The 26655-nt window shown below is 41.3% G+C and overlaps 8 protein-coding genes across 8 annotated transcripts; 3 read left to right on the top strand and 5 right to left on the bottom strand.

Annotated features, from left to right (window-relative positions):
* The first annotated feature begins 165 nt into the window (after window positions 1-165).
* On the top strand, window positions 166-1599 carry Tsp42Eq (Tetraspanin 42Eq). The gene is made up of 5 exons (XM_017176399.3): window positions 166-306; window positions 383-556; window positions 625-777; window positions 1110-1307; window positions 1389-1599. Exons 1-5 carry the CDS (start codon window positions 247-249, stop codon window positions 1461-1463), a joined length of 660 nt encoding a protein of 219 aa, XP_017031888.1. The 5' UTR covers window positions 166-246; the 3' UTR covers window positions 1464-1599.
* Window positions 1600-2379: 780 nt separating this feature from the next.
* Window positions 2380-7350, top strand: Pgant3 (Polypeptide N-Acetylgalactosaminyltransferase 3). Its single transcript, XM_017176475.3, has 6 exons — window positions 2380-2927; window positions 3206-3306; window positions 3997-4177; window positions 4239-4405; window positions 5266-6524; window positions 6585-7350. The coding sequence occupies exons 1-6, from the start codon at window positions 2794-2796 to the stop codon at window positions 6744-6746; spliced, it is 2004 nt and encodes a 667-aa protein (XP_017031964.1). The 5' UTR covers window positions 2380-2793; the 3' UTR covers window positions 6747-7350.
* A 36-nt stretch (window positions 7351-7386) lies between these two features.
* On the top strand, window positions 7387-8411 carry Tsp42Ep (Tetraspanin 42Ep). Its single transcript, XM_017176476.3, has 4 exons — window positions 7387-7525; window positions 7589-7762; window positions 7822-8187; window positions 8253-8411. Exons 1-4 carry the CDS (start codon window positions 7466-7468, stop codon window positions 8409-8411), a joined length of 759 nt encoding a protein of 252 aa, XP_017031965.1. The 5' UTR covers window positions 7387-7465.
* Window positions 8412-8424: 13 nt separating this feature from the next.
* Tsp42Eo (Tetraspanin 42Eo) lies at window positions 8425-10792 on the bottom strand. Its single transcript, XM_017176478.3, has 5 exons — window positions 10488-10792; window positions 9612-9785; window positions 9395-9550; window positions 9144-9341; window positions 8425-8555 (listed from the first exon to the last, which is right to left on the bottom strand). The coding sequence occupies exons 1-5, from the start codon at window positions 10545-10547 to the stop codon at window positions 8484-8486; spliced, it is 660 nt and encodes a 219-aa protein (XP_017031967.1). The 5' UTR covers window positions 10548-10792; the 3' UTR covers window positions 8425-8483.
* A 219-nt stretch (window positions 10793-11011) lies between these two features.
* On the bottom strand, window positions 11012-12948 carry Tsp42En (Tetraspanin 42En). The gene is made up of 5 exons (XM_017176402.3): window positions 12751-12948; window positions 12514-12687; window positions 12300-12455; window positions 11353-11547; window positions 11012-11216 (listed from the first exon to the last, which is right to left on the bottom strand). Exons 1-5 carry the CDS (start codon window positions 12808-12810, stop codon window positions 11145-11147), a joined length of 657 nt encoding a protein of 218 aa, XP_017031891.1. The 5' UTR covers window positions 12811-12948; the 3' UTR covers window positions 11012-11144.
* Window positions 12949-14205: 1257 nt separating this feature from the next.
* On the bottom strand, window positions 14206-16987 carry lbm (late bloomer). The gene is made up of 5 exons (XM_017176387.1): window positions 16819-16987; window positions 16670-16739; window positions 14977-15135; window positions 14577-14912; window positions 14206-14517 (listed from the first exon to the last, which is right to left on the bottom strand). The coding sequence occupies exons 2-5, from the start codon at window positions 16727-16729 to the stop codon at window positions 14446-14448; spliced, it is 627 nt and encodes a 208-aa protein (XP_017031876.1). The 5' UTR covers window positions 16730-16739; window positions 16819-16987; the 3' UTR covers window positions 14206-14445.
* Window positions 16988-19469: 2482 nt separating this feature from the next.
* Tsp42El (Tetraspanin 42El) lies at window positions 19470-21568 on the bottom strand. Its single transcript, XM_017176388.3, has 5 exons — window positions 21307-21568; window positions 20405-20563; window positions 20174-20329; window positions 19906-20112; window positions 19470-19839 (listed from the first exon to the last, which is right to left on the bottom strand). Exons 1-5 carry the CDS (start codon window positions 21364-21366, stop codon window positions 19768-19770), a joined length of 654 nt encoding a protein of 217 aa, XP_017031877.1. The 5' UTR covers window positions 21367-21568; the 3' UTR covers window positions 19470-19767.
* A 2384-nt stretch (window positions 21569-23952) lies between these two features.
* Tsp42Ek (Tetraspanin 42Ek) lies at window positions 23953-26594 on the bottom strand. The gene is made up of 5 exons (XM_017176404.3): window positions 26414-26594; window positions 25457-25615; window positions 25236-25397; window positions 24264-24458; window positions 23953-24207 (listed from the first exon to the last, which is right to left on the bottom strand). The coding sequence occupies exons 1-5, from the start codon at window positions 26471-26473 to the stop codon at window positions 24136-24138; spliced, it is 648 nt and encodes a 215-aa protein (XP_017031893.1). The 5' UTR covers window positions 26474-26594; the 3' UTR covers window positions 23953-24135.
* Window positions 26595-26655: the final 61 nt, after the last annotated feature.

Genomic DNA, 26655 nt, shown 5'->3' with positions numbered 1-26655 from the left:
AATATCGAGCGAATTTCTATGCTCGAGTGCTTATCAAATACAATAATTAAGCTAACTGATAAGGCTCTCCTCAGCTGTTTGAGCAGACCCTTATCGGGTAGATGGCCTAGCGCTCTCCGATAAGTTTAAACCCCTTGGGACTACGTTGCTCACCGTTTGGCTTTCGATATTTGGTTTTGGGGGTGCCACCTATCAGTTGATTTTCTGCTGCGAGAGTGCCTGAATCAAAAAATTAAATATTGCAAAATGAGCTGCGGCACAAAGACGTTGAAGGTGTCCTCCTTCGTATTGGACTTTTTGTGCTGTGTGAGTATCGTTATCGCCACTTGCCAAATCCCAAGCTGATAGCCCCACTCATCGCGATTTGATACACTCTCTCCAGGTTCTGGCGGCACTGACCATCTCCGCCTGCTCTTACGCCCTGATCGCCTTCAGTCACAGCCTGGCCATCCGAGTGCCCTGCATATTGGGCATTGTCCTGGGCGTCCTGCTCTTTGGCAGCACCATCTTTGGCTGCGTCGCCACTCTGAGGGAGAGCATCCGCATGACCTGGATCGTGAGTAGTTGTGACTGCGCCTAAGGATTGACTCTTATAAGACACTTTTTTTTCGCCCCGCCCGAAAGTATGCTGCGATCATGCTGGCCCTAATCTTTGGACAGATCACAGTGATCTTCGCCGGGCCCATCAACTTTGAGCTGCTGGCCAACGAGACGATATACGATGCCTGGCAAGGTCAGCTGTACCATCAAAACAGTATGTCCTACTATGAGATCAAGGTGAGTTAATCAGACTAGACTCTTGTCTTTACAATATTTAACAAAAATAAAATGGTTTTAACTGAGTTTTGTAAGAGAGTGAATGTAAATTAAACTTATTAACTTAGTTTAAAAATACTAATAAACTTAAAAAATGATGGGAAAACAAGCTGGATGAAAATGAAAATGTTTTGAATGGACTCTATTTCTCGGGAATTACTTTCCTGGGCAAGTTAACAATTTCTTAAGAAATGTGGCACTTGTATTAATTAGCATTTTGTTGAATTTTATCGGAATCAAGGGGAAACCTTTTTATCTCTGTTTGCGTAAATATTAACCTATTTATCATTTAGTACCACTGCTGCGGGCAGACGGGGCCCGCGAACTATCCGGATAGTGGCCTGCGCATTCCGCAAAGCTGCTACTACAACCAGAACGCAACGGTGACCACGGATCTCTACACCGCAGGATGCAATCAGAAACTGGGGGCGGCCTTTATCAAGGGCACACGCTGGGAGCGGATCAGCGACTGGTCTGTTGTGGGAGTAGAGGTAACTGATATTAAGAAACTTAAGCTGAAAATGAACAATAACAAAACTTTATATTTATATTTATTTATATTTAATCATCAGATGCTTACCGTTATCGTGGCTGGACTTCTGGCTATAACCTTACAGAATGCACAACGCCGACGTCTTTATCGCTAAAACTACTTTGCTTGACTTTGTCTGTTAACAGTATTAGAGGCTGGACGAATATTTTAGATAAAGATGTTTCCAACTTTGTAAATAACAGTAATAGGTAGTAAAATGAAATAAAAGAATTGAACACTTTTAATTAATATTTACAGTTTTTGCCTAATTACTATTGCCAATAATTAAGAAATTATATTTATAAATTCAATTTGAAAAAATCAACACGTAGCGTTAAATTTTAAAGAAAAAATTACCTACATTTAGTATATTTTAATTTAAAAATAGAGAAATCGCGAACTCCTTGTCATACATTTTCCAAGTCCTCATGGAACCGGTTCATGCATATATTTCCTTTTATAAGAATACTTTGTCATAGATATTGAGTAATAAGAATCTACGTTATGATTCATTATACATTATTCTTAGCAGAAATATCAGTATCAGATTGCGGTTTGCCGTTTATCCTAGTCGGCCCCATAAGAACATTATAAAAAGCGACTATGTAGCTCTTTTTCAATTAAATAAACATAAGAATTCTGCCTTTGCCAAGTAATCGACAGAGCGCTTTGCAACTAAGCAAAAAGTTTGAAATCGACTAATTCTTCCCGCCATATATCGATACCAACTTACATCGACTAATCAGTCTTATAACGGCTATTGAACCAGTAGTCAGGCAACTAGTTCAAATGAACTGATTATGCATTAATAATTTTAACATAATGACAACGCGTATCGACTACAACTCGCTTATTAATTTAAATTGAATTATTTAAATATAATTTATTTACTATTATAAATAATACTTTTTCAATATATCAATGAAATAACAAGTTCTGCAACATTTTAAAACATTTTCTGGCTGATTGCGCACCTCTACGAGTGCTAGCATAACATTAATCGATAGCGCATACCTATCGATACATCGGCAGTCATTAAAAACAAAAAAAAGAAGATTTCTGCTGAAATGCTGGTGAAAGCAAAATAATGAAGTGTTTCGGACGTTTTTGCACAATTGCTGAGTAAACAAGTGACCGGCGAACAAGCGGAATGTATTCATAAACACCTGTATATGCACCTGCCGCCCCACCTGCGAATTGGAACGCGTACGCGGCGCGTATTTTAAAGCGGACCCCCGGCGGCAGCGCCGCATTTCTTCGCCGTTCCGCGGAGTTGTTGGACTGCTGGCTGGACAACAACAACGGCTTGATTAGTTGGCAGTAAACAGAGCTGGCGTTCGCATCGGTCATTCACATCGCCCCGCAGTAGCCAGTAAGCCAGTTAGCGAGCTAGCCCGTTAGTCACTTAGCCAAGTTAGCCAAGGTACGAAGAAGCCTCCGCCATCATGGGTCTTCGGTTCCAGCAGCTCAAGAAGCTGTGGCTGCTCTACCTCTTCCTGCTGTTCTTCGCCTTCTTTATGTTCGCCATCAGCATCAACCTCTATGTGACCAGCATCCAGAGCCCCGACTCCGAACTGCGGTGAGTAGTAGATCCACGGGATGAGGACGTGCCTCCGCCTCTGGCCAGTTGCCCAACGAAGGCTGTGCCTTCGGGGCGCGTGTTGCAATCTGCAAGAGTTCCACTCGAGTGCCTCCACTCCGCATTGGATGTGGGGCTCTTGTTTGTTTTGCCATCGCTTCGCGTGATTCGAGGCCCGAGCCGCGGGCCATTGCAAATGCAAAGCCTTAATACCATTGTCACCTCTTTTGTGGATCACTTGCCTTGGCTGACGCGCCGATTTCTGATTTCTTGCACAGTCACCCCAAGCCCCCGCCCAAGCGCCGCTCGCTCTGGCAGCACAAAAACATCGTGGCCCACTACATTGGCAAGGGAGACATCTTCGGCAACATGACTGCAGGTGAGTGGGCTGGTCCCGCGATCAGTGATGGCAGGGCTCCATGGGTTGGCTTGTACCCAGCTTTATATGTACCGCTTTTCGGCTTGTTTCATTTGTGTCAGGTGTAACACGAAGTAGCCAAAGGTTCCAGGTGAAAATTTGTTGAATAAGTGACCAAAAATAATATTTTAAAAAAAATCAATAGGCTCTTCTAATGTTTACATTTTAAAGTGGCTCAAGTAAAGATAAATTTAAGCTTGTAATGTAAAAATTATATGTAACGTAAACCTATAAAACCTATTAAATCGGTGGTAGCAAGGTAATAAATTACCACATCAGTGACCAAAAAACGAAACCTACATTAAAATGTTTAGTGACTCACTTAGAAGTGATATAAATCGTGAATTTTGAGGAAGCCTCGCTAAATGTTCAAAAAAAAACTCAAAACAAGCGTTTAGTGAACATGTTTCATCCGGTTTAACCCGTTAAAATAAATCAATTTCAAAGTTACATCCCCAATGATCATAAAACGCTCGCAAACGATGCGAACTCCAGCTTGATAATTAAAATTAAAGCTACATTACAAACCTAATTTAATTCAATTATAAACCTTAGTCCAAAATGTACAATCATCTTCCAAAAATGAGTGTTTCCCATCACTGACATGATGTGACACAATGGAAAAATGCATTAATATCCACTCGCTTGCAGACGATTACAACACCAACCTGTTCAAACCCATCAATGGAGAGGGCGCCGATGGCCGACCTGTTGTGGTGCCGCCTCGCGACCGCTTTCGCATGCAGCGCTTCTTCCGGCTGAATAGCTTCAACCTGCTGGCCAGCGATCGCATCCCGCTTAACCGCACCCTCAAGGATTACCGCACTCCCGAGTAAGATCCCGCGATATCATATTTCCCTACAAGTTGCTCATTTGTATCGCTTGTCTTCCAGATGCCGCGACAAGAAGTATCCCGGCGGACTGCCCAGCACTTCGGTGATCATCGTCTTCCACAATGAGGCTTGGTCCGTGTTATTGCGCACTATCACCAGCGTCATTAATCGCTCACCGCCATACCTCTTGAAGGAAATTATTCTGGTAGATGATGCCAGTGATCGCAGTGAGTTTGAATTTTGTTTATATTTATAAGTTCTGGGAAGTAGGGTTTATTTTAGCAAGATATGTATTTATTTGGTTATTTTATCACAATGCATTGTTGCTTTCCATTTAAAAATGTCATGATTAAACATATAAATTGCAAAATTCTCTCATATCGAAAGCGACATTTGCACGCATTCATACTGAAAATAAACATGTGCCAAGACTTTATTTTAATTTACCAAAATTTAAAACTTATAGCTCTTAGTTAGCACTGTAATTGGTGAATTGAATTTTAATCCCCGTCGTACGCCACATTTTTTCCACCATACTTTTTAGTTTGTTGTTAACTCTTTAAGTAAATTAGAAGTGCATCTATGCATTTTCTTTCGGCTCTTTGAGCGATTTTAGAAAGCAAAAGTCAAAGCCTAATGCCTCTGTTTTGGAAGTTGTTATCAAAACAAAAGTTTATATTAAAATATTTTAAAATCTGTTTTTAAATAAGCTACCTTCTTTTATATTTAATAATTTCACACGTTTTTAAAAGTTGCTGATATAAATTTGAGAAAACTTTTAGTTTTTGGCCGCAGTTGTTCTTTCCGGAGAACATCTTTATGAAGTTCCTGAGGCAACTAACAATTTTCTGCTCTTATATATTTCCAAAATCTAAGCGCGGTACCTTTAAAACTGGTTTTATAAAAACAATAAACCTTAATTATAAGATCTTCCCAAGAAAAAACTAGTTTTAATACCATTTACCCTTGAATGACATCAATAGTTTTTTCACATCTTTCGTATTAGAACTCATCTCGAAGAGAATTAATTCTATTAAAAAATGTAATTGTTTTAATAAAACTCTTCTTCTTGTGCTAAACTTCGCAGCCTATCTAAAAGGTCAGCTGGATAGCTATGTGAAGGTTCTGGCAGTGCCCACGAGGATCTACCGCATGCCGAAGCGCAGTGGCCTGGTGCCCGCCCGCCTCTTAGGCGCTGAGCATGCCCGCGGCGATGTGCTGACCTTCCTGGATGCCCACTGCGAGTGCTCACGGGGATGGCTGGAGCCGCTTTTGGCCCGCATCAAGGAATCCCGTAAGGTTGTCATCTGTCCGGTGATCGACATCATCTCCGACGACAACTTCAGCTATACAAAGACCTTCGAGAACCACTGGGGTGGCTTCAACTGGCAGCTGAGCTTTCGGTGGTTCTCCTCGGAACGCAAACGTCAGACGCTGAATCGTAACTCCAACGACACCACAGCACCAATAGCAACGCCTGGCATGGCTGGTGGCCTGTTCGCCATCGATCGCAAATACTTTTACGAGATGGGATCCTACGACAGCAACATGCGAGTCTGGGGCGGGGAGAACGTGGAGATGTCCTTCCGCATTTGGCAGTGCGGCGGACGCGTGGAGATTAGCCCCTGCTCCCATGTGGGGCACGTATTCCGCAGCAGTACGCCGTACACTTTTCCCGGTGGCATGAGCGAGGTGCTGACAGACAACCTGGCGAGGGCGGCGACCGTGTGGATGGACGACTGGCAGTACTTTGTGATGCTCTATACCGCGGGACTCACATTGGGCGCGAAGGAAAAGGTGAATGTGGCGGAGCGAGTGGCGTTGAGAAAGAAGTTGCAGTGCAAGCCGTTCTCCTGGTATCTGGAAAACATATGGCCCGAGCACTTCTTCCCAGCTCCTGATCGTTTCTTCGGCAAGATTATTTGGTTGGACGGCGAAACGGAATGCGCTCAGGCCTACAGCATGCATATGAAGAGTCTGCCAGGGCGATCTCTGTCGCGGGAATGGAAGCGCGCCTTTGAGGAGATTGAGACCAAGTCAAATGATTTGCTATCGCTGATAGACCTGGAGAGGGACAAGTGTCTCCGTCCACTTAAAGAGGATGTGCCGCGCACGTCCCTCTCGCCGGTGACCGTGGGCGACTGCACCGCGCATGCCCAAAGCATGGACATGTTTGTGATCACGCCCAGGGGCCAGATAATGACCAACGACAACGTGTGCCTGACCTACCGCAAGCCGAAGCTGGGCGTGATCAAGATGCTGAAGAACAGAAATGCCACCACATCGAACGTGATGCTGACGCAGTGCGCCAACGACTCCAGCCAGCAGTGGACATATGACATGGATGTAAGTAGCTGAATATGTTAATGATATCGCTGATGATCACTCTGAACTTTATCTTGATAGACCCAGCAAATCTCTCATCGAGAAACGAAGCTATGCCTCACTCTCAAGGCCGCCTCAAATTCCCGCCTGCAAAAGGTTGAGAAGGTGGTGCTTAGCATGGAGTGCGACTTCAAGGACATCACCCAGAAGTGGGGCCTTATACCGCTGCCATGGCGCTTGTAGAGCCAAAGGCCTCATAAAAGCAAGATGCATAACGTCCATACATCTGAATTCCCTCTCTCGCCAGCACAAAGTTGAGATTGTTAAGATCTGTAATGCCTAAAAATGCATTTGAACAAAATCTTAAGATTTCATTCCGAAAAATTCGAGTGCTTAAAATTGTTATGGCGTTACTCATCTTGTTATTATGTCTTTGGTAGAGCAGAGTGTGCGATGCCAATATATCCAATAACCCTGCCAGCAACTCTCTAACGCAATGTGATATTTATTGAAATTGTTTAACGAACTTCACTCGTTGATTTGTTTTTGTAAACACGTAACCCAGACCCCACGCACACAAACACCAGACACCTGTAGACTAGCCTGACCTGACAACACTAAACACCGAACACTAAACACTAAACACCGAAACAGACCCACAAGAATTGTTTGTAAAACACTTTAATCCGAATGCGTCCGGGAGCTTTTCTCCTGCCTCGCATTGCGACGCTATAGAATACCATGTCTATGTGTCATATCTGATAAGTCTTAGGCAATTTTTAGCTGTACTTACCACCTTGGAAATAACATTTTGTATATCTCATAAATAAAGCAACCGAAATTAGACAAAATGTCGCTGCACTCTGTTTTCGCGGCGGCTTATCTCTGCCGGCCTTTGGTAAAGGTCGGAATGCAATTGCCTTAAATTTAGCGCAGCGCCCAGAGATTGCAGCATTCTCACCATGAACGGCTGCTACAACACAATCAAGTATACGGGGCTGCTCTCCAATCTGGTGTACATGGTAAGCCCATGAAAATACATATGCCATACCGCCTATATACATACATAATCTCTTCCACTCCAGCTCCTGGGCATAGGCGTGATGTCGGGAGCAGGACTGGGGCTGCAGGTGGCGGAGCCCAACACCCCAGAGCACACGTATTTCGTCAAGAGCCTGGTCTTGGGTGGCACCATCTGTATGATTGTGATGTTTGGATGCTACGGCATGGTCTGCAATCTGCTTTGTGTTAACCTGCTGGTAAGTACTAGAAATTCTAAGCATTTGAAGTCTAGAAATTTCTGGTTTTTTATCCACAGTTCACACTGTTTATATTAATGGCCTTGGCAGCAGAGTACCTGCAGCTGCATCACTACCACAATCCGTCTCTCCAGAACTCCGGCGGAGCCTGGCAGCAGCTTGAACTGGCCTGGCATGGCCTGGACAGGCAGCCGGAGCAGATGCATCGGTACGAGGCTTCGCGGCACTGCTGTGGCTACAACAGCCCCGACGATTACAGGCGCCTGCATCTGCTGGTGCCGTCGAGCTGTTATCAAGAGCCGTCCACTGCCAATGACACCGCCCAGCACATCTATCCGCGCGGCTGCCTCGAAACGCTAAGCCACAGCCAGCGCTACATACAGCAGCGCGATAAGCTGTACATGTGGTCCATAGTTGGCCTCGAGGTGGGCAATTCACATCGTTTAGATGCAGCTTATCCAATAACTCTATTGATATCCATCTTTTTCAGATCTTCATTCTGCTACAAACGGTGGCCCTGAGTGTGCTGCTGTTCAGGCTGCGTCAGCGGCAGCGCCTCGCCCAGCGACAGGTTCCACCAGGTGTAAGGCGAGAACCGCGCTCCAACCATGTGACCGGCTCACGGGCGCAGCTGCTCAACGAAGTCTGAGGGTAGATTGTATCAAAAATGTAGTTTATTGTAAAACCGAGTCGCAAATGCTTGTGTAAATGTCCATGGTGATCAGTAGGCGTAGCGGCGAGTCTTGTTGGTCAGCTGACAGCACAATGTGATGCCCAAGATGATGCCCACAACCTACAAAGACAATAAAATTAAAATAATAAATTACAAATATACATTTTTGTAATCTCTATATAAGATGTTTCAGAGGTTAAAAGGGGAAATGTACAGGGGCGTTTGAAAATTCGCACAGAACACGCATAAAAGTAATTTACATTGAAGCTGTGTTGTATATAGAGAAATAATATTCATTATAATAATCGACAATATTATCGCTTGTCAATTCTTGGACTCGTAAAATGCACTTGAGCATTCATAGAAGCAGGAGATTACAAGGTAACGCACTTAAAAATGTATGGAATAGATTGAGAAACTATCGCCAACCAGTACAAAGAATCACTTATGGTGGGCTCACCGATATCTAAGCTCTCCGATTGAAACTTACTCTTATAAGAAATTCATTAGAAAGCTGGGCCCACAGCAACATAGACAGAGGCGAAATATTTGCCGGGAAACATTCTCCGGGACGTTTTGCAGCCGAACTCTGCTGCAAACCCATTTATCTACCGTAAATGCAATCTGAATCTAAGTCTCTGAATCCTGATGTTCTGTTATAGGCATATTAAGTATGTTTATGTTTCGTAATCCCTTAAATGTCCTTACCTCGTACCCAATGAGTCCGCAATGGGCCCACCTCTCGTATCTGTACATCTGCAGGTAGGCTCGCTTCACTGCCACCATGCAGCCCTCCGCATAGGGATATAGGGCGTGGATGCCGTCCTTGGTGTGGAAGCAGCTGCGTGGCACCTTCATGTTTAGGCTGGTGTAGTCTGCGTAGCCCTTGTCGCCGCAGCACTCGTACTAATAATATAATAATATTGGCAAGTCAAAAGAGACAATTAATCCAGACTCACCTCCTGCTGTAGGTGTTGCATTCCTCCGTGGTGGACCAGCTCCTTCATCCAGAGATCCATGACATAGACCTCGGTGTTGTCTAGCTGCTTGGTCTCATTATAGTGGGACAGCTTCCAGATGTGTGAGACTATCAGGGCCAGGAGCACAACCAGGTGCTACAACTTGTGAACATTTAAATTCCTTTCATGGGACACTCTATAGTTTTTGTGTACTCACCACCACCATCACCTTGATGGACCCGAGGAAGGCGCCCAGGCAGCCGATGAGTGCGGCAAGGATCAGGGCACCCGCCATGCCCAGTTGTACGAACTTCTCCAGGTGCTCGTTGGAACCCTCATCATACTTTTCCAGCTTGTAGACCCCAGCCAGGGCGGCCAGGATTCCAACGATCTGGATCGAAATGAAAATTATGAATTATGCTTGCGCACATTAGGCGCTGTTAATGGGCCATCAAATGGCCAAAGAAAATCCTCAGAGACAAACTTTCGACCCGTGGGCGACGTCATCGGGCAGCGAGAGCGACCAAAATAAGAACAAAACGGGCGTAAAAATAAATTGTATTACTTTGGTCTTTATTTTTAAATGGCACATACACAGTTTCCTTTCGTGTTGCTGTCGCTTCAGGGTGCCAAAAATTCGCCATCCCAAGAAAACAGGGGAATGCAAACACAAAATCCCAGTGACATCTTGTCTGGTGGAAATGGAAAATTGGAATGGGATTTGTTTGCTGCCAAATTGGCCTTCTACTTGAGCGTCACACGCAGAAAATTACACATTCGACAATGAAAAACGACACAAAAATGTAAGACATTTAATGATCTTGCTTTGACAGTCTGCCAGCGGGACAGATTTGAATCGAGAATCGCGATTTCCATGAGCAAGTGTGACCATTACTCATACGCCGAGTGTGACTCAAGAAGTGCAAGTAGGAATATTTTTTATTGAAATTATCCAAAGAGTGTGTCAATGAGTGCTTAACCTCTGATTTATGTATGAATGTTCTTTCTACATGCCTGCTTATACCGATTGAACATGGAAATTTTATGGCAACGAATTACGCATACGCCGCGTATGCCCCGAGATTTTGCTTACCAAAGTGATGGTATTGAAGACCACCGAGGTCCATTGCAGGCACACGCGAACTGTGGGCATTTTACTAGTTATTCTATATGTTAAGTATTTTATTAAACGATCCTTCCAGCAGCTCCAGGCTACCGACGCGTTTCCCGGACAGATTCACTCGCTGCTCACTCGCGTCCGACTGAGCGACGCGCGTCGCCAGTGACCAAACTGTTAGTGCCGTCGGATCTGGCCAGAATAAAGCGAAAGCCGAAAAAAAAGAGCGCAAAGAAGCTGCGAAATGTTTACAAATCCGCTGAGTGGCCGTCCGCGTCCGTATCCGTGTCCGTCTCCGTCTCCGTTTCGGTGTTTTGTGTTTGGTGTGCCGGCCGTTACTCAAGAGACCGGCGTTCACCCGGCCTCGTGCCCTCTGTCGCCCCTCCTCCGTCGTCTTTACATTTTCCGTATATTTTTATATGCGTCTTTATAGGCACACATATATCTACTTAGCAGCTCCGTCGATTTTCCGCTTATAGTGGCAAAAAAAGGCTATTGAATATTTTCATTTTGGTTTATTTCTTATTCCACGCCTCAGCTGCCTCCAGATCATCTCAAACTGCTATAAAAAATTCATAGATATCGGTTTATTTGGGGTGATTCGGGATTCCGTAGTCCGCTATGGGCGACCTGTTAGAATCTCTCGCGCCGCAATTCGTTGCGCACCGTGATGCCCAAGTGCGTGGCGGCGGCCAGGGCGGCGAGCTTGGCAGAAGAGAGGGTGGGGATTTGATTAGAACACTCCGTCTATATATCTGGAGTCTATTTCCGGCACCGTCCTTGGTGGCCTAAGCCCTCAGCAATGTGTGACCAAGGTCATCGGCGCAACGGAACTACTCACCTCCACCAGCAGCAGCAGCCACTTGATGACAAGTCCGATGGCCACATTATCGGTGGCATGGTCCTGCACCGCCTGCAGACATCCCTGGCTGAATAAGGAGTTCCCTTGCCTCTCAAAGGCTTTGTAACAGTTTATGGGTATGCCCCGGCCCAGCAGTATATAGTCGTGGGCGCCGGACTGACCACAGCAGGAGTACTGTAATGGAAAGTTATTACGATTATATAGAAATTTTGAAGTGGATAACATAGAAAAGGGAAATTAAGATTGTAAGGCTAAAAGCTAATACAGTTTATCTGCTTAAAATTAAACATTTTCCTATTTTATTTCTATTCCTATTTAATTTTGAATAGATAAATTGGAAATTGAAATTGAATTGGAAAATTTTGTTTTATTGGGGGCTTATAGTCTGGTAAAAAACCACAAAATGTGCAAAGGTCCTTACGCAAGGACATAATAAAATGAATCTGTTTTCAATTTTTAAATTTAAATGTTAACTAAATCGAAAAAACAAAATGTTTAGCTGTAAAGCTACCCAATTTGAACTTAAATTAGAACTATTTCGTAAAAAACCACTTCGCATTTAGATTGTTTAATTATATATAATAATATATGTACTATAGAATCATATAGATCATCTAAAAACGATTAATCCCACAAATATTCGTATATTCATTTCATTCGATTTAGCACATTCATAAACCTATTATGACTTGCAAAGCTTATATTGGCTTTGATCATTTAATATTAAAATCAATAAATATTAGAAAGCTTTCATTATGTTATTGTAAGTGGGATTTAACTTGTTCTCTAAAGAAAATTCTAGAATTGGTAAATGTAAGTGATTCTCTATATCTAGAAAGCAATTAAGACCTCAACCAAGTAATTCGCCCTTTACTATGACTTTTTAAATACAAATTATATTATTCTCATTTCCCCCTAAAACTTACCTTCTGTTCAATGAGGGATATGCGTTGGACATTGGCCTTCTGATCCGCCCAGATGGCGAGGAAGTCACTCTTGGACCGCTCCACATAGTCCGTGGAGTGCGCCGCCGCAATGATGTAGACCTGCAGGCACAGCAGGATCAGCATACAAATCACAAACTATAAATAAATATAACTATTAAAACTCAACTAAAAAATCCTTATTATGTATACATACGCTCCACACGAGTCCGAGGGAATCCCGAGCGGCGGCGAAACAGCCCAGAAACGAGGTCAAGACCACAAAGGTACCCACGAAGATCTGGACAACAATGGCAATGTGCTCGAAGGTGCCCGGCGTGGAGCTATTCAGCTCATATATCGACAGGGCAATCAGAGTCACGCCAAGCAACTGCCAAAAAAAAAATATCACTATTTAGGATAACAAGTGCTTAAAATAAAATCTCAAACGCACCGAAAGCAGGACATTAAGTATGATGAGAACGCCTTTCAGGAAGGATGTGCGGCAGGCCATGTTGCCAATCAATAATCGCTAAAATTAACCACTGCGTTATCCGTGGTCCCGCACCTGTTTTCCGCTGCGCAGTTGGCCCGATGCGATGTCCGAGGGAAAGTCAGTGCCCTGATGAACGCCAGCCCTATTGCCATAAACGTTGACGTGCGACTGAGCGCGACGCTTTCTATTTGAAATTGTGGCGCCCCCCAAAAGCGTCAGTTGGTAGGTTCCGCCACTCGACAGAAATCAACTATTCCACGGCGGTTCTTGTTGATATACTTGAAAAAATAATCAGGTGAAGAGAATCTAAGAGAATTTGGGCTAACTCGAGTACTAATGTAGCTAATATTGAGATATTTCTATGTATCGCACGAAGGCAGTTATTATTTCCACTTCTTTATTTTCATTATAAAATTTGTACATAAGATCGAGTAGCAAAACTAGCAGAGTAACAGAGAAATATATATTGAATTGCAAATCAAATGTATAACATTATGTTATCAAGAGTGCTTAAGAAATCACAAAGTCTTTTAAACCCTTAAAAATGTATCAAAAAATATGCAAAACATGCAAATGTTTTTTAAATGTGCAATTTAGTGGCATTATTTTTGATAAATTTTTGGGATTTTTAAAAACTCTCTTGATTTTTGTAGCTTTTCTTTATATATTTCAGGTCGTAGTTGGTCTTAATATGGGAGGATATAAGGGATATAATGTTGAAGCATACTTTTAGATTTTAATATAATTGTTTTCAAATATCTATGAAGCCTCTATATAAATATTCCAAATAATTTTGATTGTAGAAGTAATTATAATATTCAAATAATACCTAAATAATAATAATTTAAATATAATAAATAAATACAAATAAGTAATTTAAAAATATAATACATAAAATAAATCAACTTAAATTTGATTGCTAATAAACAATAATTAGAAGACTTTTTTTTATAAACAGCGGAACATTTTTATATTAAATTCCCTTAAAAAAACCTACTGCATTATTTTAAAATTTAGCTACAAACCAAATAGAATTCGAAACTATTTCCTAAATATTTCTTAAAGTGTATTTGTTTTATTATTGCGGCTGCTTTATGAGGTGGGGTCGCCCATTTTTGTGGGCGGTATGATGTCACAGCGATGAAAGCTCCATCCGCCTTTGTGGAATTCAGGAACTGGAAGGGGAAAGAATGCAAAGCTTTCATTCATGGCACAGTTCACAGCAGAGTGGGGGCCATGACAGGACATCTTTGTGGCAGAATTAGTCAGCCCATAATTAGGGCAAACTGTACGAAGAGCAACAAGTTGTCTGCGCCCAAAACGCAAATAGCAAACAGCTTCGGCCTTTCGGAACTTGGGGGGACGACGCGTCGTATGCTTAATATTTCCATCCCGCAAAGCAAACAAACAAACTGACAGGCGGCGGCGAGACATGTGAAAACAAACATGGCGCACTTTTATTATGATAATTATAATGGGTAATTGAACTATATTTATGTACTTTAATTACAGGTAAATTTAAAGTAGGAGTGAATAATTTATGACTGTCCAATCTTTTGGTTTCGAAATGTCGAAGCGAGACAAGCTAGTGAGACCCCAACTCCGAGTTCCGTTTGTACTGTGGTGGGATCAGGTTGAGGCTCCTGCGGCGCCCTAGAACTCCATGCGCCGCTGCTTATTCTGAAAACTGACGGCTAGGAAGACGGCCAGGGCAAAGCAGATTAACTGTGGGGAAAATGAAACAATATATTTATAATGAAATTGTTGCGGTCAGCAGAACCCACCTCAAAGGCCACTAGAACCCAGGACACGATGATGAAACGCTGCTTGTCGCTCTCGTAGAAGCTCTGCAGCTTCTCGATGCACCCCTCCACGTACAGATGGTCGGGGGTCTGCTGCAGATCGGCGTAGCAGCTGGGCGGAATCAGCTGGCTAAGATGCACATAGTCCTGGGCACTGGTCTGGCCGCAGCACTCATGCTTCTGCTGCAGTGCGTCCATATTGTTGGCCTGCCAGGCCAGCTCCACCATCTCCTGGCCGCTCTTCACGTCGTACTGGTGCAGGAACAGGCAGGTGCTCACGATTTGCGGGATGGCCAGGATCAGCAAAAAGACGGCACTCTGGAAAACACGAGATAGGTGATTATTTTGCTTGATCCTAGATCGGAGTTTAATGTTCCCTTACCGTGGCTGTCAGGATCACAGATTCCCGGATGGCTGCAAAGATGCCCAGCAGGGCAAAGAGCAAGATCACCGAGCAGGCAATGTAGGCAGCTATGACGAATTCTTCTGTCTCCGTGTCCGCATTATAAGCAATCCATCCGATAGCCCCCACAGCCAGAAACTGAAATTAATTACAGTGGAAACAGGCTAATAAGAACAGATATAAATTGCTAATTAGCCTAGCTTAGCCACCTATTTAAAACTCTTAAAGGGGGGATCCGAGTTTAACTTTTGTTTTGTTTGTTGATGGTGTTCAAGTTTTCAACTTTTTGCAATCGGTATGTTTGATATTATTGAGCTAAATTAAACTGATTAGTGCTTATTAATTATTTAATTAAAAATTGCTGTATTACGTGAATTAAATCAAACCCTCGAGCCAACAAAACGATATATCTAATTTAAAAAATTAATTTTGATTAAGACCATCTTCGGAAACCATACAAGTTTTTTGATAGTTTTTTAGCTAGGGAATTTGGTCTGTACGAATACAATACGATCCGGTTGCAATTGCAATTACCAGGGCAATTGCCACTCATTTGTGTGACAATTAACAGCCGCACAAAAGAGTGCATGGCATTATTTATCGTGCTGGGAAGTTCGCCTGACTGAGCTGTGATAATGTACTATACACTGAACCCTCCCCCGGGGCTGTCTTTGGGGGATGACGAAGCACCCTTGTTTGTGCCCCAGTTTCGGGCGCCCTCTCTTCTCGGGGGCTCCAGGGGGACTCCATTCGATTCCGCTATATAGGTCAGAGTGTAAATCCGAGTGCGAATATTGGTCGAGAGGACGTGGGCATGACATCATCCTGCGGGAACGGAGGCGGCAATTGAAGGAGTGGGTCGTCAGACGGGAATAGGCCAGAACGTAAACACGATTGTCATGGCAACCTGAAAACCAGACCAGAAGGGGTGGACGAGGACTATGGGCCACCTCGAGGCCAGGCCGTCGTCTATCTCAGGTGGGCACGAGACAGACAAATGACAGAAATCGCTTAAAATACACACCCGACCACGGAGAATATTCGAGGCGAATGAAAATTTTCAAAATATACACTTAAAGTGTATTTTTTGCAGTAAAAAAAAAAATAATAACAACTAAATAAACATTACGAGCGAATTTCATTTGATTTTGTGCCAAAGATGGGACACCTTAAACAGTGAAAAAAAACTACATTTAAAAATAAGTAAATAATTTTTAGGGCTTTTGTAATCAAAGGTAGTATAAAATACTGTAAAAGGCAACAAAAAAGGTACAAGAATCCTTAAAAGTTATATTCACAAATTTCATTCCCTCTGCGAAATTTTTTGAAATTCATTTAAATGATCGTTTTAAGAAATATTTTCTGAAACAATACGCACTACCTTTCATTTTTTATGAGGATTAATTCCCTGACACTTTGATATTTATGTGATACTAAAAGTAATATACAGTTTAGACGGTATATTTTTCCGAGTGTACGCTCTTCAAGTTTGCACTGTATAGAATATTTCAAAAATAATTCATTTAGAGGTTGTTTTTTGAAGTGCGTTCACTCGTGCAGTCGTTCCATATGACATCATGCTAATTTCCTTGCCCGAATTATGGATATACAGCATATACGGACCACTCGATGAGGTCGAGGTAATTAGTTGTCCATATTCGAGATGACTTACCCCTAAAATGGCATTCAGAACGATAGAGGTGATCTTGACGCTGGTGGTGGCGCAACCCATGTTGGCGGACCTGAAAAACACGATCCCATTGCATTAGGTCGGAATTTCAAAACACTTTCGAGTTGCCCGAAATGCATGTTTCTTCTAACCTTTTGACTTTTCACGAATAAAGTTCGCTTTGTTTATTTACGTTCGCGATCAGTGCTTTTCTGGCTGGATTTGAATTTACAGCGGAATAAATTTCCGGGATTTCCGTCTCGAAACTAAACTTTTCGGGTCTGGCACGTTCTGCTTTCGGCGGCGAACTGAAAGCGGGAAGCGTTTCTGGCGTTCTGTTTTCCTCCCATCGTTCTGTTTTCTCCACTGCTTCGGCCACAATAAAGGCGAAAGCGAAAGAGCGGAGAGCGCCGGACCGGGAGAGTGCACGCACTCTCCACCCACACCCCTTGGCCGGGGGGAGGTGGGGGGAGGTGGGAGGAGAGAGCTCATTGCACTTAGGTCAGCGCTCCACGCCATGACGTCACAGTGCTTCTGTTTTTCAGTGGTGTTTTTTTTTTCAAACTCGCTGGGGACTTTGTGGAGGGAATTCAAAAAATTAAATTAGACGCCATTAAGGAATAATTAAATTGATTTACAATCGAAAAAAAACACTCAACAGTGGCATAAATGTTAAATTAGTATTAATAAATCGTTTCAAAAGGGTGGCACTTTATACTCAAGTACTTTTATATACAATTTTGTTTCTCCAAGTTTTTTTTGAAATAAAAACAAATTTTAGGTACCTCCTAAGAGATAAGTCGCCCTGTAACAGTATAAAGCCTCGCTCTGCGCAAGCCAAACAATTATAAACCACAAAATGAAAATAAAAAACACATTAAAAACATCTAACCGAACCACCATTAACAACAAAACAATTAGCCGACCCCAAATGTGTGGTAATCAAAAGAAAATATAATAGAGCATTCGAAAGAATATTACGATTTATAATAAAAACAAGTACAATAAAGTAAAGCAAAGTTTTTTTCGGCGAATCATTAGTATACTGTAACCTCTCTCCACTATAGCATAAGAAACGAATCTCGAGCTAATCTAAGCACTGCAAATATCAAAATGATCTGTTTTAGGACTGAATATTATATCATACCCAATGATTAAAAAAAGCATATCTTACTTAAAAAAATTTAGCGATAGTCACATACCACTAGCCTACAAAACAAGTGTAACATTTCAATCATAAAGCCGAAAAAGCGACAAACCGCATCCTACATCGAGGGAAAAGATACCTGAAACGCTATAACATTTTTTTCCATCGTACGTTTTCATTGCCTTATTGAACTTTTTATACAATTAGACAAATAATAAATAAATTATATATACTAAATAATATTCAATATTTAAAATATCTTTTTCTCTGGTTCTTGAAAATAGGAACACCTCTGATGAATGGCCAAGGAGTTCTCAAATTAGAACTCTGAGACATGGTCGTTTCAAACGGAGTTTGATTGTAGCAAAATGTTCACTAACTCCATCTTGTCAGTTGGAAATCAAGTAAAACACTTTTGGATAATCCTTGCTGCATAATGATTTGTATGTATTCTTGACTATAGTTGAATCTGGAATTTACTATATAAACGCGTGCGGACTAGACTTCGAGTTAGATAAAACTCTTTGAATAAGTCTCAAGCTTAAAAAAAAAATTGTATTCAAATAAAACATAAGAAAATTATCTTAAATTATAAATTTATTTTCTTTCAGTTGTTTTAACTTTTCAACACTAAAAAAAAATAATATTTTAATTTATATTTAACAAATTTTTATGAACAATTATTTGTATTTTGCGGTTGAACTTTCTAGAGAATTAACAATAAATTGCTGCCCTCGACTGTTGTTCTGGACTCTGAAGCTCAACTCCGCATCTTTATCTTCCTCTTTTGGACACCATGACGTCAATTTGTCAATAAGTCATTGATTACTCACACAGTCCTCAATCTGGAGTCACGCTCTCTCTGCCCCAAGCCCCGACTTCTCTCTCTCTCTCCTCGGTCTGTTAAGCCGTTTTGTTGTCGAGTTTGTTTATCGTTGTTATGTCTGGAGTCGAGCATTTCCCTTCGGTCCCCTCTCCTTTCTGTTCTCCAGTCCCCAAGCCGTCAGCACCCCTCTCCCACACACATATTGATGTACAGTGATCGCTCTAAATGGTGAAGACTTCTTAATCTTATTAAAGATTTTTAAAGAAATTAATGTTTAAAATCCACTTTTATTCACAATTATATTTGAAAAATTAAAAGGCTAAAATTATAAAGCATAGAATCTTGTTGGTTCACTGTATCGAGCGCATACTGTTCGCATATATGGTATGCATATGTATACATATGTGGTGAGGAGGCGTCATTTGGGGCTTAATTATGTTTGGGGCTGGCTTTGGTTTTCTTTTTCATGCTCTTATGCATACAGCAGACCAGCAGTCTGTCGTTTGCGCTATTGATTCAAAGAGCTTTCCAATGACCAACTTCCTCCAACAGAGAAGACCACAAGCTCAGCGAAAAACTAAGGTCAATAACTGTGTTCTTGGAATGAAATGAATTTTAACTTGGGTATACTAAAAGGCACAGAAAAAAAATACTTTTTGACACATTTTTAAGGAATCTTAAGACGTAAATGTCTCTGGCATCCGAAACGCCTTAAAATCTTCAGTATCATTTTCAAATTATCCACAAATAATATAAATAAATTGTAATAATTTATCTCTGTAAAACAAAACTAAAATAAATAATCAATCCCTTTTCAAAGTATTAATCCATTTGTTTTGTACTTAAATTTTATTATCAACTTTTTTAAAAAGCTAATACATTTGGATGAAACTGCACAAGACATATGTATATCTACATATGAATGTAGTTCCGATTAAAATATTAAAAATGAAGGTACGATTTTCGACACTATTGTGTTTTCATATACGTTTAAGGCATCTTCGGTTGCTTGGCAAGTGATTTCCACCCTCAATGCTTGGTGGATCTAACAGCAAGGTACGTGGGTGACGCTGACGACTGAGACAGGTAGGACTCAGAGAGATTGATTTGCTAGGTGGTAATTAGGCACTAGTAGTTGTAGCGTCGCTGACGATTCGTGTAATGAATGGCCAAGATAATGGCCAGCAGAAGAATGACCACCTGCGGGGGAAACACAAGTGTAATTAGGTAAGTGATTTTCAGAGAAGGAACAGGAGAAAAACCCACATCGAAGCCGAGCAGACCCCACTCCAGGTAACTCGTGGTGGAGCCCTCATCCGCAAAGGCTTCCTCCACCTTCTTGAGGCAACCATCGATGTAGAGATTCAGGGGATTCACACAGTTCAACTCCTTGCAACAGCTGCTGGGCACTGACTGGTTGTAGTACTTGATGGACAGATAGTCTTGGGCACTATTGAGACCACAGCAGCCATACTGAAAGGGTAAATTATGTGAATAAGCATTCCTGTCTAATCTGTCCTGATCCTAAACTTACCGTCCTCTGAATGAGATCCATGCTACCGGGACTGGTCTCTTCTTGTTTCCAATTTTCCTCGACCTTCTGCGCGGCATAATTCTTGAAGACATCTCGGGGATTGAGGATGATGAAGGCCACCATCAGAAGCAGCAAGACCAGCAGCAGTGACACATACTGTGGGAAATTCGAAAGTGATTACTCAGAGCGTTATTTCCCCTAGATTGCATCCGCAATCCGTAAGATACTTACCGTCCAGAGCATGCGCGGCGACTCGCGAACAGCGCCACAGCATCCAAACAGCGAAATGATCAGGATAATGCCGCCCAGCACTAAAATTCCAATGGCATACTCATCCGGCATCCCTCCCCAGCTGAGGCCGCCAAAGATAAGCACAAGAATTCCAAGTATCTGGAGGGTAGAACCAATAAATGCGAAAAAATTCAAATTATTAATAAAACCAATCAGAGTAGATAAGAAAGCATGTATGTATGTACATATGTATATCTGGAATATGTTTAATATTGGGGGCGTCACCAATATATCTGCACAGCATTTTGTTGAGCTCTGTTCCAAGCTCAGGCTACGGGCTTTATTATATAAAAAATGTATTTTTGATAAGCAGTCGTCAAGGCAAATATTTTTTACAAGTAATCAATAAGAGTACAGAATTATTTAGAATCATAAAAGGAAGCAAAAGTCCAATGAAATCCCAAATAAACCGACTCTTTCCTGGCCTTCTGAAGGCCACAGAAAGTTACAATGCTTATGGGTCCCCATCTTTTTTGTTTCAACGCCATTGTCACCGCCACAGACTAATCCGGTTTGCATATTCCGCTCGTATTAGCTTTTTAAACGCTTAGCTTATATATCAAAAGCCGCCTGCATGACGCATCTTGGCCGCTCTGGCGAAGCTCTCCTCTGGACTCGAGGAATGCAAAGCCACCGCTGACAATAGACGCTGGCGAACAACTCACACGAACAGCCGCGAAATGTAGTCAGAGCCAGCACGCACCGGAGATGATATCATCTTCTGGCCAGGTGGACGGGAACAGAGCGCCTTCAGGCCCCAGCGCCATTAGCTGGCGGCTACACATCATCCCAACTCTTAAAGCGCCATATGTGCGCCAAATCGAATTTGGTGCTCTACTTACCGCCCATAAGGCATTGAAGAGAAACAGCGAGTACTTAATGGTGCCTGTTGCGCAGCCCATTTTTTTTTTTTTTAGATTTTTTGTTGGCCTCTGGCGGGAATGCAATCGAGACGCAGTGCAGCACGTGCAACAGTTCAGCGGCAGGCAGGCCTTTCGAAAATCGAGTGGATATCGGCGGATAACTAGAATCGGTGTGTAGAAGAGTGCGCACTGTTGCGGCTACGGTCAGAAGCGAACTGAGCGCGCCCCGAAACTCTCTGGCCCGGAATCCAATCCGATCCGAGGCAAGCGGGTCCGAAGCTCCGCCACATTTGCTGTCTAGCGGCGTTTGTTAGAGCAAACAAAAAGCCCCACACGCACACACATTAGCATGCCGGTACAGTGGAGCTTCCGCACGAGGGATTTCTGGCAGTCAATGTAACATAAGACTAGTTAGATAATCTGAATTGAAAATCAATTTAAAATATTTCTAAAGTATAAAAGTATATCCAAAAAAAATTTAACTTTTTCAAAGACAATTGTCTCATTGCCATTCAACATTAGCACCTCGATTTCCTTCCAATTTCAGGAAAGCTTAACTTGTGAAAGTTCCTCCATACAGAGTATACACTGTACCCACATACACGGCCAGTGCACTATGGTCCAGAATCCGTTTTTTTTGGCATAAAGTCGATTTTTTTATGTTAATATATCGTTGTTTTCTTTTTTTAATCTTAAAGTAAACTCATCATACGTTATAAAAATGTTAACTAAAAGCTTTAAATGCGCCACCAAAGCCTATTGAGAGCTTTTAAAAATGCGATTGCGATCAGCTCATTTCCGAATAGAAATTCGCGCCAAAAAATTTAGTTACTTTATGTTGTGTCAGACTTGTTATTTTGGTTCAAAAAAATCAACTAAAATATGGAAAATAATCTTCAAAGTATGCACTATTTAATCTATATTGTAATTTTTTGTGTAGTTCTACGTATTTAGTGTTGTGTAATGTCAAATTTATGTGTATGTTTTTAGAAAACTATCATGCGTTCTCCATGTTTCGTGGAGTATAACTAATAAGCTGCTCCATGCTGACAGCAACTAATTGGTCCAGATTGTACTCCTGGATGTTGTCTTTAACCACAAACAAAAAACTCATCCCCGTTCGTCCCCCTTTTCTAATATTTTGGTAATATACATAGTTTGGTCACAGCGAACTTTTTAAATTATGGAGCAGCAACAATCGAAAAATTCAATCTGTATCGAAGTGACTATGCACCAAAATTAATGAAGACACTGTGAAATCCAAGAAAATAAAGGAAATAGATTAAAAATGCAGTAATTTTTATAGTGATATTCAAAAATATCTTCCCAAATGTAACTACGTTCTTGAACGGTTAATTTCTTCCAATAATTCTAATTATAAATTAGGAAAAATATCTCTCTTTTTTTTTAACAACTTTTTCATTATATATGCGTTAATTATGTATATAATAAATGGTAATTATGTATATATATAAAAATTAAAAATTAAATATCAATCAGTTTGCAGGGGCGGCAAGAGTGGGCGTGGTCGTAATGGCCCAATTTTTTGTACACAAGTTGTTAATGCCACAACAATAAAATCTGCGAAGTTTAAACCCTGTAGCTCCATTTTTCGACTTTATGCCAAAAAAAACGGATTCTGGACCATAGTGCAGTGGGCAAAACACAAAGAGCAAAGTCAAGAGGCAAAGGCAACAACATGCTCGCGTAAAAAACCAAAACCAAAAACCAAACTCTATTGCCGCTGTTGTCATTCGGAAGCCAAACAAACGGAAAGTGGGGGGCTGGGAGCACGGAGCTGGTTATGCCCGACAGAACCGAAGTTGTGGAGTAAGCTCCACGGCAGTCAGCCCTGCGTAGCGCCATTTGCCAGATGTCTAGCTGGGGTTGGGGAGGGGGAGTCGACTCCCATCGCTTCCCCTTTCCAAGCAATTTCCGCGCGATCTTTTATATACCTTTGAGATTGATTCAGCTCGATGGCGTCAGACAATCGAGATCGAATGACGCCACTGTCAGCAAAACGAGAGATTAGCTCAGAGAATCGATGCTAATACAGTACTTAATAAAAGTATAGATTACATAGCATCCATGGAGCCTTCTAACGATTACTTATAAAGCTATCGCAAGCATTAGGCATATTACAGTATTGATTAATCTGCCAAAAATAAACATTAAATTATTATAAAGTTAAGTTAGTCAAAATATGAATAAGCATTTAGTTAGCCCAGATCTCATCGCCTTGATTTAGAGCACATAAATCTTAACTTGACTTAATGCAAGATCACGCACAGATAGATTTTCTCAGAAAACAATTTCAACACGTTATTTCTACAGTCTGTTTTGCTTCCATTACAAAAACTTTTTTAGTAAACTCAGGTATCGATGGGATTTCACAGTTTGCTATATTATATATTAGTCACAGAATTCTGATTTGGAAATTTCTAGTGCACACTCAGGGGATATTTTTATTAAACCTCCCTTTTTATTACCCTCCCCTTAAAAATTATTAAGCACAAATTTAAAACGTATTTGTCCACAATCACCACCGATATTCTTTAACTTACACCTTGATCTGTAAAATATAAAATAAAGCATAGATTATAAACATTTAATTGTATTTATAAATGACATAAAAAAGTGACTTTCTAGAAAAGCTTAATCGCAATTCCAGAGATAATTTATTGGGTGTAATACAAAAAAAAAACTTTTCTCTAAAGAGGTTAAAAACAGGTATATTTTTTAGGATCGAAAATGCCTATCTCTTTGTCATAAAATCAACTGTACAATATTGACACATAATCAACATAATTAGTAATGGTAACGAATGCGCTGCTTGCGGAAACGTCCCACCAAGTAGAAGGCGGCGATGACCATCAGAGCCTGAAAGAAGACACTCCGGTTAGAACAGAATATGCGAGGATATATCATAGACTTACGGTTATGCCCACTGCGATCCAGTTGGTGTCGTTGCTATAGTTGAAGAGCACTACAAAGCTTTGGGCGGACTTCTTAACGCACCCCTCCAGGTAATGGGGCTTCAGGGTGTCCTCATCAGGATAGCAGCTGGCAGGAAGCGTGGAGCGGCCTATGGCTACATAGTCGTCGGCACTGTTCCGTCCACAGCACTGGTACTGGAGTGAAGGAGATAATATGTATATAAATTTAAATATATATATTTAATGTTAATGTTTAGTTTTTCACAACCAATATCAATTAATAATTACTAATCATAGACTGAGAATTTTCTATAAATATTACAAATCCAAGAACCATGACAAAAACTAAGAATTTTAATGTTTTTACTGACAATCGATAAGTTTTCAAATAAATTAACATATTGGCCTGTTCATTCAGCGAAGGAGCAATGACGATGTGAACTTTTTGTGCAAGTTTAGCTACTAGCAGGAGGGTTTTGGTGATCCAAATAGTAATTTCTAGATCGAAATTGATAAATTAAACCAGACAACTTTCTTCATGCCTCAACTCCGCAGGAGCTGTAAATTCAATTGGACTCTAATGGAAAAACAAGATATGCCTGATATACACTGTTTAGCGTAGGAGATCACCGTAAAGCTTGTACGATGACTTATGACAGAAGGTTGATTCTTGGAACAGTATAAGTTATATATTTCAATATCCTAATTGTAATCCCTTACTTCCTATAGCATAGTTTGAGAGTATTTAAAGGGTGAGGCCCATATGATCAATTGCACCTAACTTAATACTGGTTTTTGTAGGAGTTATTTATACGCTAGCCCACAAATGCATGGACCAAGCCGGAGTGCTCATAAATAACTCCATTAAGTATATAGTATATTCTGATGTTGATCAGCACAATTACAAGATAAGAGCTTTCATTGCTCTTCTCTGATTTACTACTTAGTATAGTATACTGATTTCATACGCACCACTTTCTGCAAAAGGTCCATCGCCCCTGGTTCCACCAGCTCCTGATCCCATTGCCTTTGAACTTCCGCGGTGGCAAACTTCTCGATGTATTCCTCACTGAACTTGAAGCCGAAGATGCCCAGTAGGCTGATTACCAGTTGACCCAGCAATAGGAAGCCATACTAAAAAATCAAGAAAACGTAGTAAATAATAAACCGTGGAGAAGATCGCAGCCACTTACCGTTGCGGTCATGCACACGCTTTCCTGGCAGATTCCACAGCATCCCAGGATGGAGGAGACGAAGATGATGCCTCCCAGGCCGTACAGGAAGACGATGTACGCGAGGGGGGCCTTTGAGAGTGTGATCGTCGCAATGGCTATCAGTGAGAGGCCCAAGAGCTGAGGTCGAAGCAGAACAGATTAGCTTTGGGCAGGCACAATCGCAGGCGGTGTCAGTGACACCAGGCGGGTATTTTTTTGTTACATATATTATTTTATATTGCAATTATTTATTATACACAAACAGGGGGTCATAAAATCAACCGAATTCAAAGCTGCAGCTCTTGGCTCTATATACAAGTTTAGCCATAGAATTTAAGCAAGCAAGCTGGACATTGATAATATCTAATATATAACCTAAGTTTAATATTTAAATAGTCTTTGATGAAATCACTTTTTATTTTGTTCTTGTTATTGAGTTTACATTACGAATTCCTCTGCTTATAAATAGCTAGGTGGCTAACCTCTACAAAATCCCAAGTCAAATAAATCAATGGAATTTACTTAGGGAACAAGCTTGAAACAAGTTTTTATGAATCAATGTTGACTTAGTCTCTCTTTTAATGCTGCCATTAGGAAATTTATAAAAAGGCTGCAGCTTATGCTAAGATCATAAAGTATTTTTCAATTAAACAAAGTAAAATCAAAGAAAAATTGAGGGGAAAACCATTAAAGTGCGCCAAATGGTTCGCATTCCTGACAAACGAAAAATATCTTTTGACGATGGCTGGCAAAACAACTTATCGGTTCTATCAAACCTGAATGGAACCCTGCATGTCAAGTCACTGCAAATGAATATGTACTTGAATTCACAATTTGTGTATAATATAGCGAAAGCAAATATATATTTTGATACATACTGGGATTATTAATCAGTGCAACTTATATACTTTACTTGTAACTATTGCAAAAACTCACCGCATACAGAGTGTTGAGGGTGTTAAGAAAACACTTGACACAACCGGAAGTACAGCCCATCTTAATATAAAGTTTGATCTATCCTTATGCTTTCAAATGTAAATTAACTAAACTGGAAGCTAGTGGCCAAACGAAGCAGTCAGATCGGAGTCCAAAATGCGAATGAATTCGGATAGCCAATGACCTCACTCTTCGGCTTCCGATCTTCGATTTTCGATGAGAAGAATCGTTGTGCTCGCAGC

The sequence above is a fragment of the Drosophila kikkawai genome, chromosome 2L (assembly GCF_030179895.1).
Source record: "Drosophila kikkawai strain 14028-0561.14 chromosome 2L, DkikHiC1v2, whole genome shotgun sequence".
NCBI classification, from domain to species: domain Eukaryota; kingdom Metazoa; phylum Arthropoda; class Insecta; order Diptera; family Drosophilidae; genus Drosophila; species Drosophila kikkawai.
The sequence above is the reverse complement of the archived record's forward strand: the minus strand, read 5'-3'. Positions and strand labels throughout refer to the sequence as shown.

Coding starts and splice junctions, on each gene's coding strand:
- Tsp42Eq (XM_017176399.3), top strand. CDS start 247: ATGAGCTGCGGCACAAAGACGTTGAAGGTGTCCTCCTTCGTATTGGAC. Junction 307..382: donor TATTGGACTTTTTGTGCTGT/GTGAGTATCGTT, acceptor CACTCTCTCCAG/GTTCTGGCGGCACTGACCAT. Junction 1,308..1,388: donor GGTCTGTTGTGGGAGTAGAG/GTAACTGATATT, acceptor TTTAATCATCAG/ATGCTTACCGTTATCGTGGC.
- Pgant3 (XM_017176475.3), top strand. CDS start 2,794: ATGGGTCTTCGGTTCCAGCAGCTCAAGAAGCTGTGGCTGCTCTACCTC. Junction 2,928..3,205: donor AGCCCCGACTCCGAACTGCG/GTGAGTAGTAGA, acceptor TTTCTTGCACAG/TCACCCCAAGCCCCCGCCCA. Junction 3,307..3,996: donor CTTCGGCAACATGACTGCAG/GTGAGTGGGCTG, acceptor ACTCGCTTGCAG/ACGATTACAACACCAACCTG.
- Tsp42Ep (XM_017176476.3), top strand. CDS start 7,466: ATGAACGGCTGCTACAACACAATCAAGTATACGGGGCTGCTCTCCAAT. Junction 7,526..7,588: donor TCTCCAATCTGGTGTACATG/GTAAGCCCATGA, acceptor CTTCCACTCCAG/CTCCTGGGCATAGGCGTGAT. Junction 7,763..7,821: donor TGCTTTGTGTTAACCTGCTG/GTAAGTACTAGA, acceptor TTTTATCCACAG/TTCACACTGTTTATATTAAT.
- Tsp42Eo (XM_017176478.3), bottom strand. CDS start 10,547: ATGCCCACAGTTCGCGTGTGCCTGCAATGGACCTCGGTGGTCTTCAAT. Junction 9,551..9,611: donor CCATCAAGGTGATGGTGGTG/GTGAGTACACAA, acceptor CACAAGTTGTAG/CACCTGGTTGTGCTCCTGGC. Junction 9,342..9,394: donor TGCAACACCTACAGCAGGAG/GTGAGTCTGGAT, acceptor TTATATTATTAG/TACGAGTGCTGCGGCGACAA.
- Tsp42En (XM_017176402.3), bottom strand. CDS start 12,810: ATGGCCTGCCGCACATCCTTCCTGAAAGGCGTTCTCATCATACTTAAT. Junction 12,456..12,513: donor CCCTCGGACTCGTGTGGAGC/GTATGTATACAT, acceptor ATTTATTTATAG/TTTGTGATTTGTATGCTGAT. Junction 11,217..11,352: donor GGCTGCTGCTGCTGGTGGAG/GTGAGTAGTTCC, acceptor TCTTCTGCCAAG/CTCGCCGCCCTGGCCGCCGC.
- lbm (XM_017176387.1), bottom strand. CDS start 16,729: ATGGGTTGCGCCACCACCAGCGTCAAGATCACCTCTATCGTTCTGAAT. Junction 15,136..16,669: donor TTCTGAATGCCATTTTAGGG/GTAAGTCATCTC, acceptor AATTAATTTCAG/TTTCTGGCTGTGGGGGCTAT. Junction 14,913..14,976: donor CTGTGATCCTGACAGCCACG/GTAAGGGAACAT, acceptor CGTGTTTTCCAG/AGTGCCGTCTTTTTGCTGAT.
- Tsp42El (XM_017176388.3), bottom strand. CDS start 21,366: ATGGGCTGCGCAACAGGCACCATTAAGTACTCGCTGTTTCTCTTCAAT. Junction 20,564..21,306: donor TCTTCAATGCCTTATGGGCG/GTAAGTAGAGCA, acceptor TCTACCCTCCAG/ATACTTGGAATTCTTGTGCT. Junction 19,840..19,905: donor GGGGTCTGCTCGGCTTCGAT/GTGGGTTTTTCT, acceptor TTTCCCCCGCAG/GTGGTCATTCTTCTGCTGGC.
- Tsp42Ek (XM_017176404.3), bottom strand. CDS start 26,473: ATGGGCTGTACTTCCGGTTGTGTCAAGTGTTTTCTTAACACCCTCAAC. Junction 25,616..26,413: donor CCCTCAACACTCTGTATGCG/GTGAGTTTTTGC, acceptor CTTCGACCTCAG/CTCTTGGGCCTCTCACTGAT. Junction 24,459..25,235: donor TGGACCTTTTGCAGAAAGTG/GTGCGTATGAAA, acceptor CCTTCACTCCAG/TACCAGTGCTGTGGACGGAA.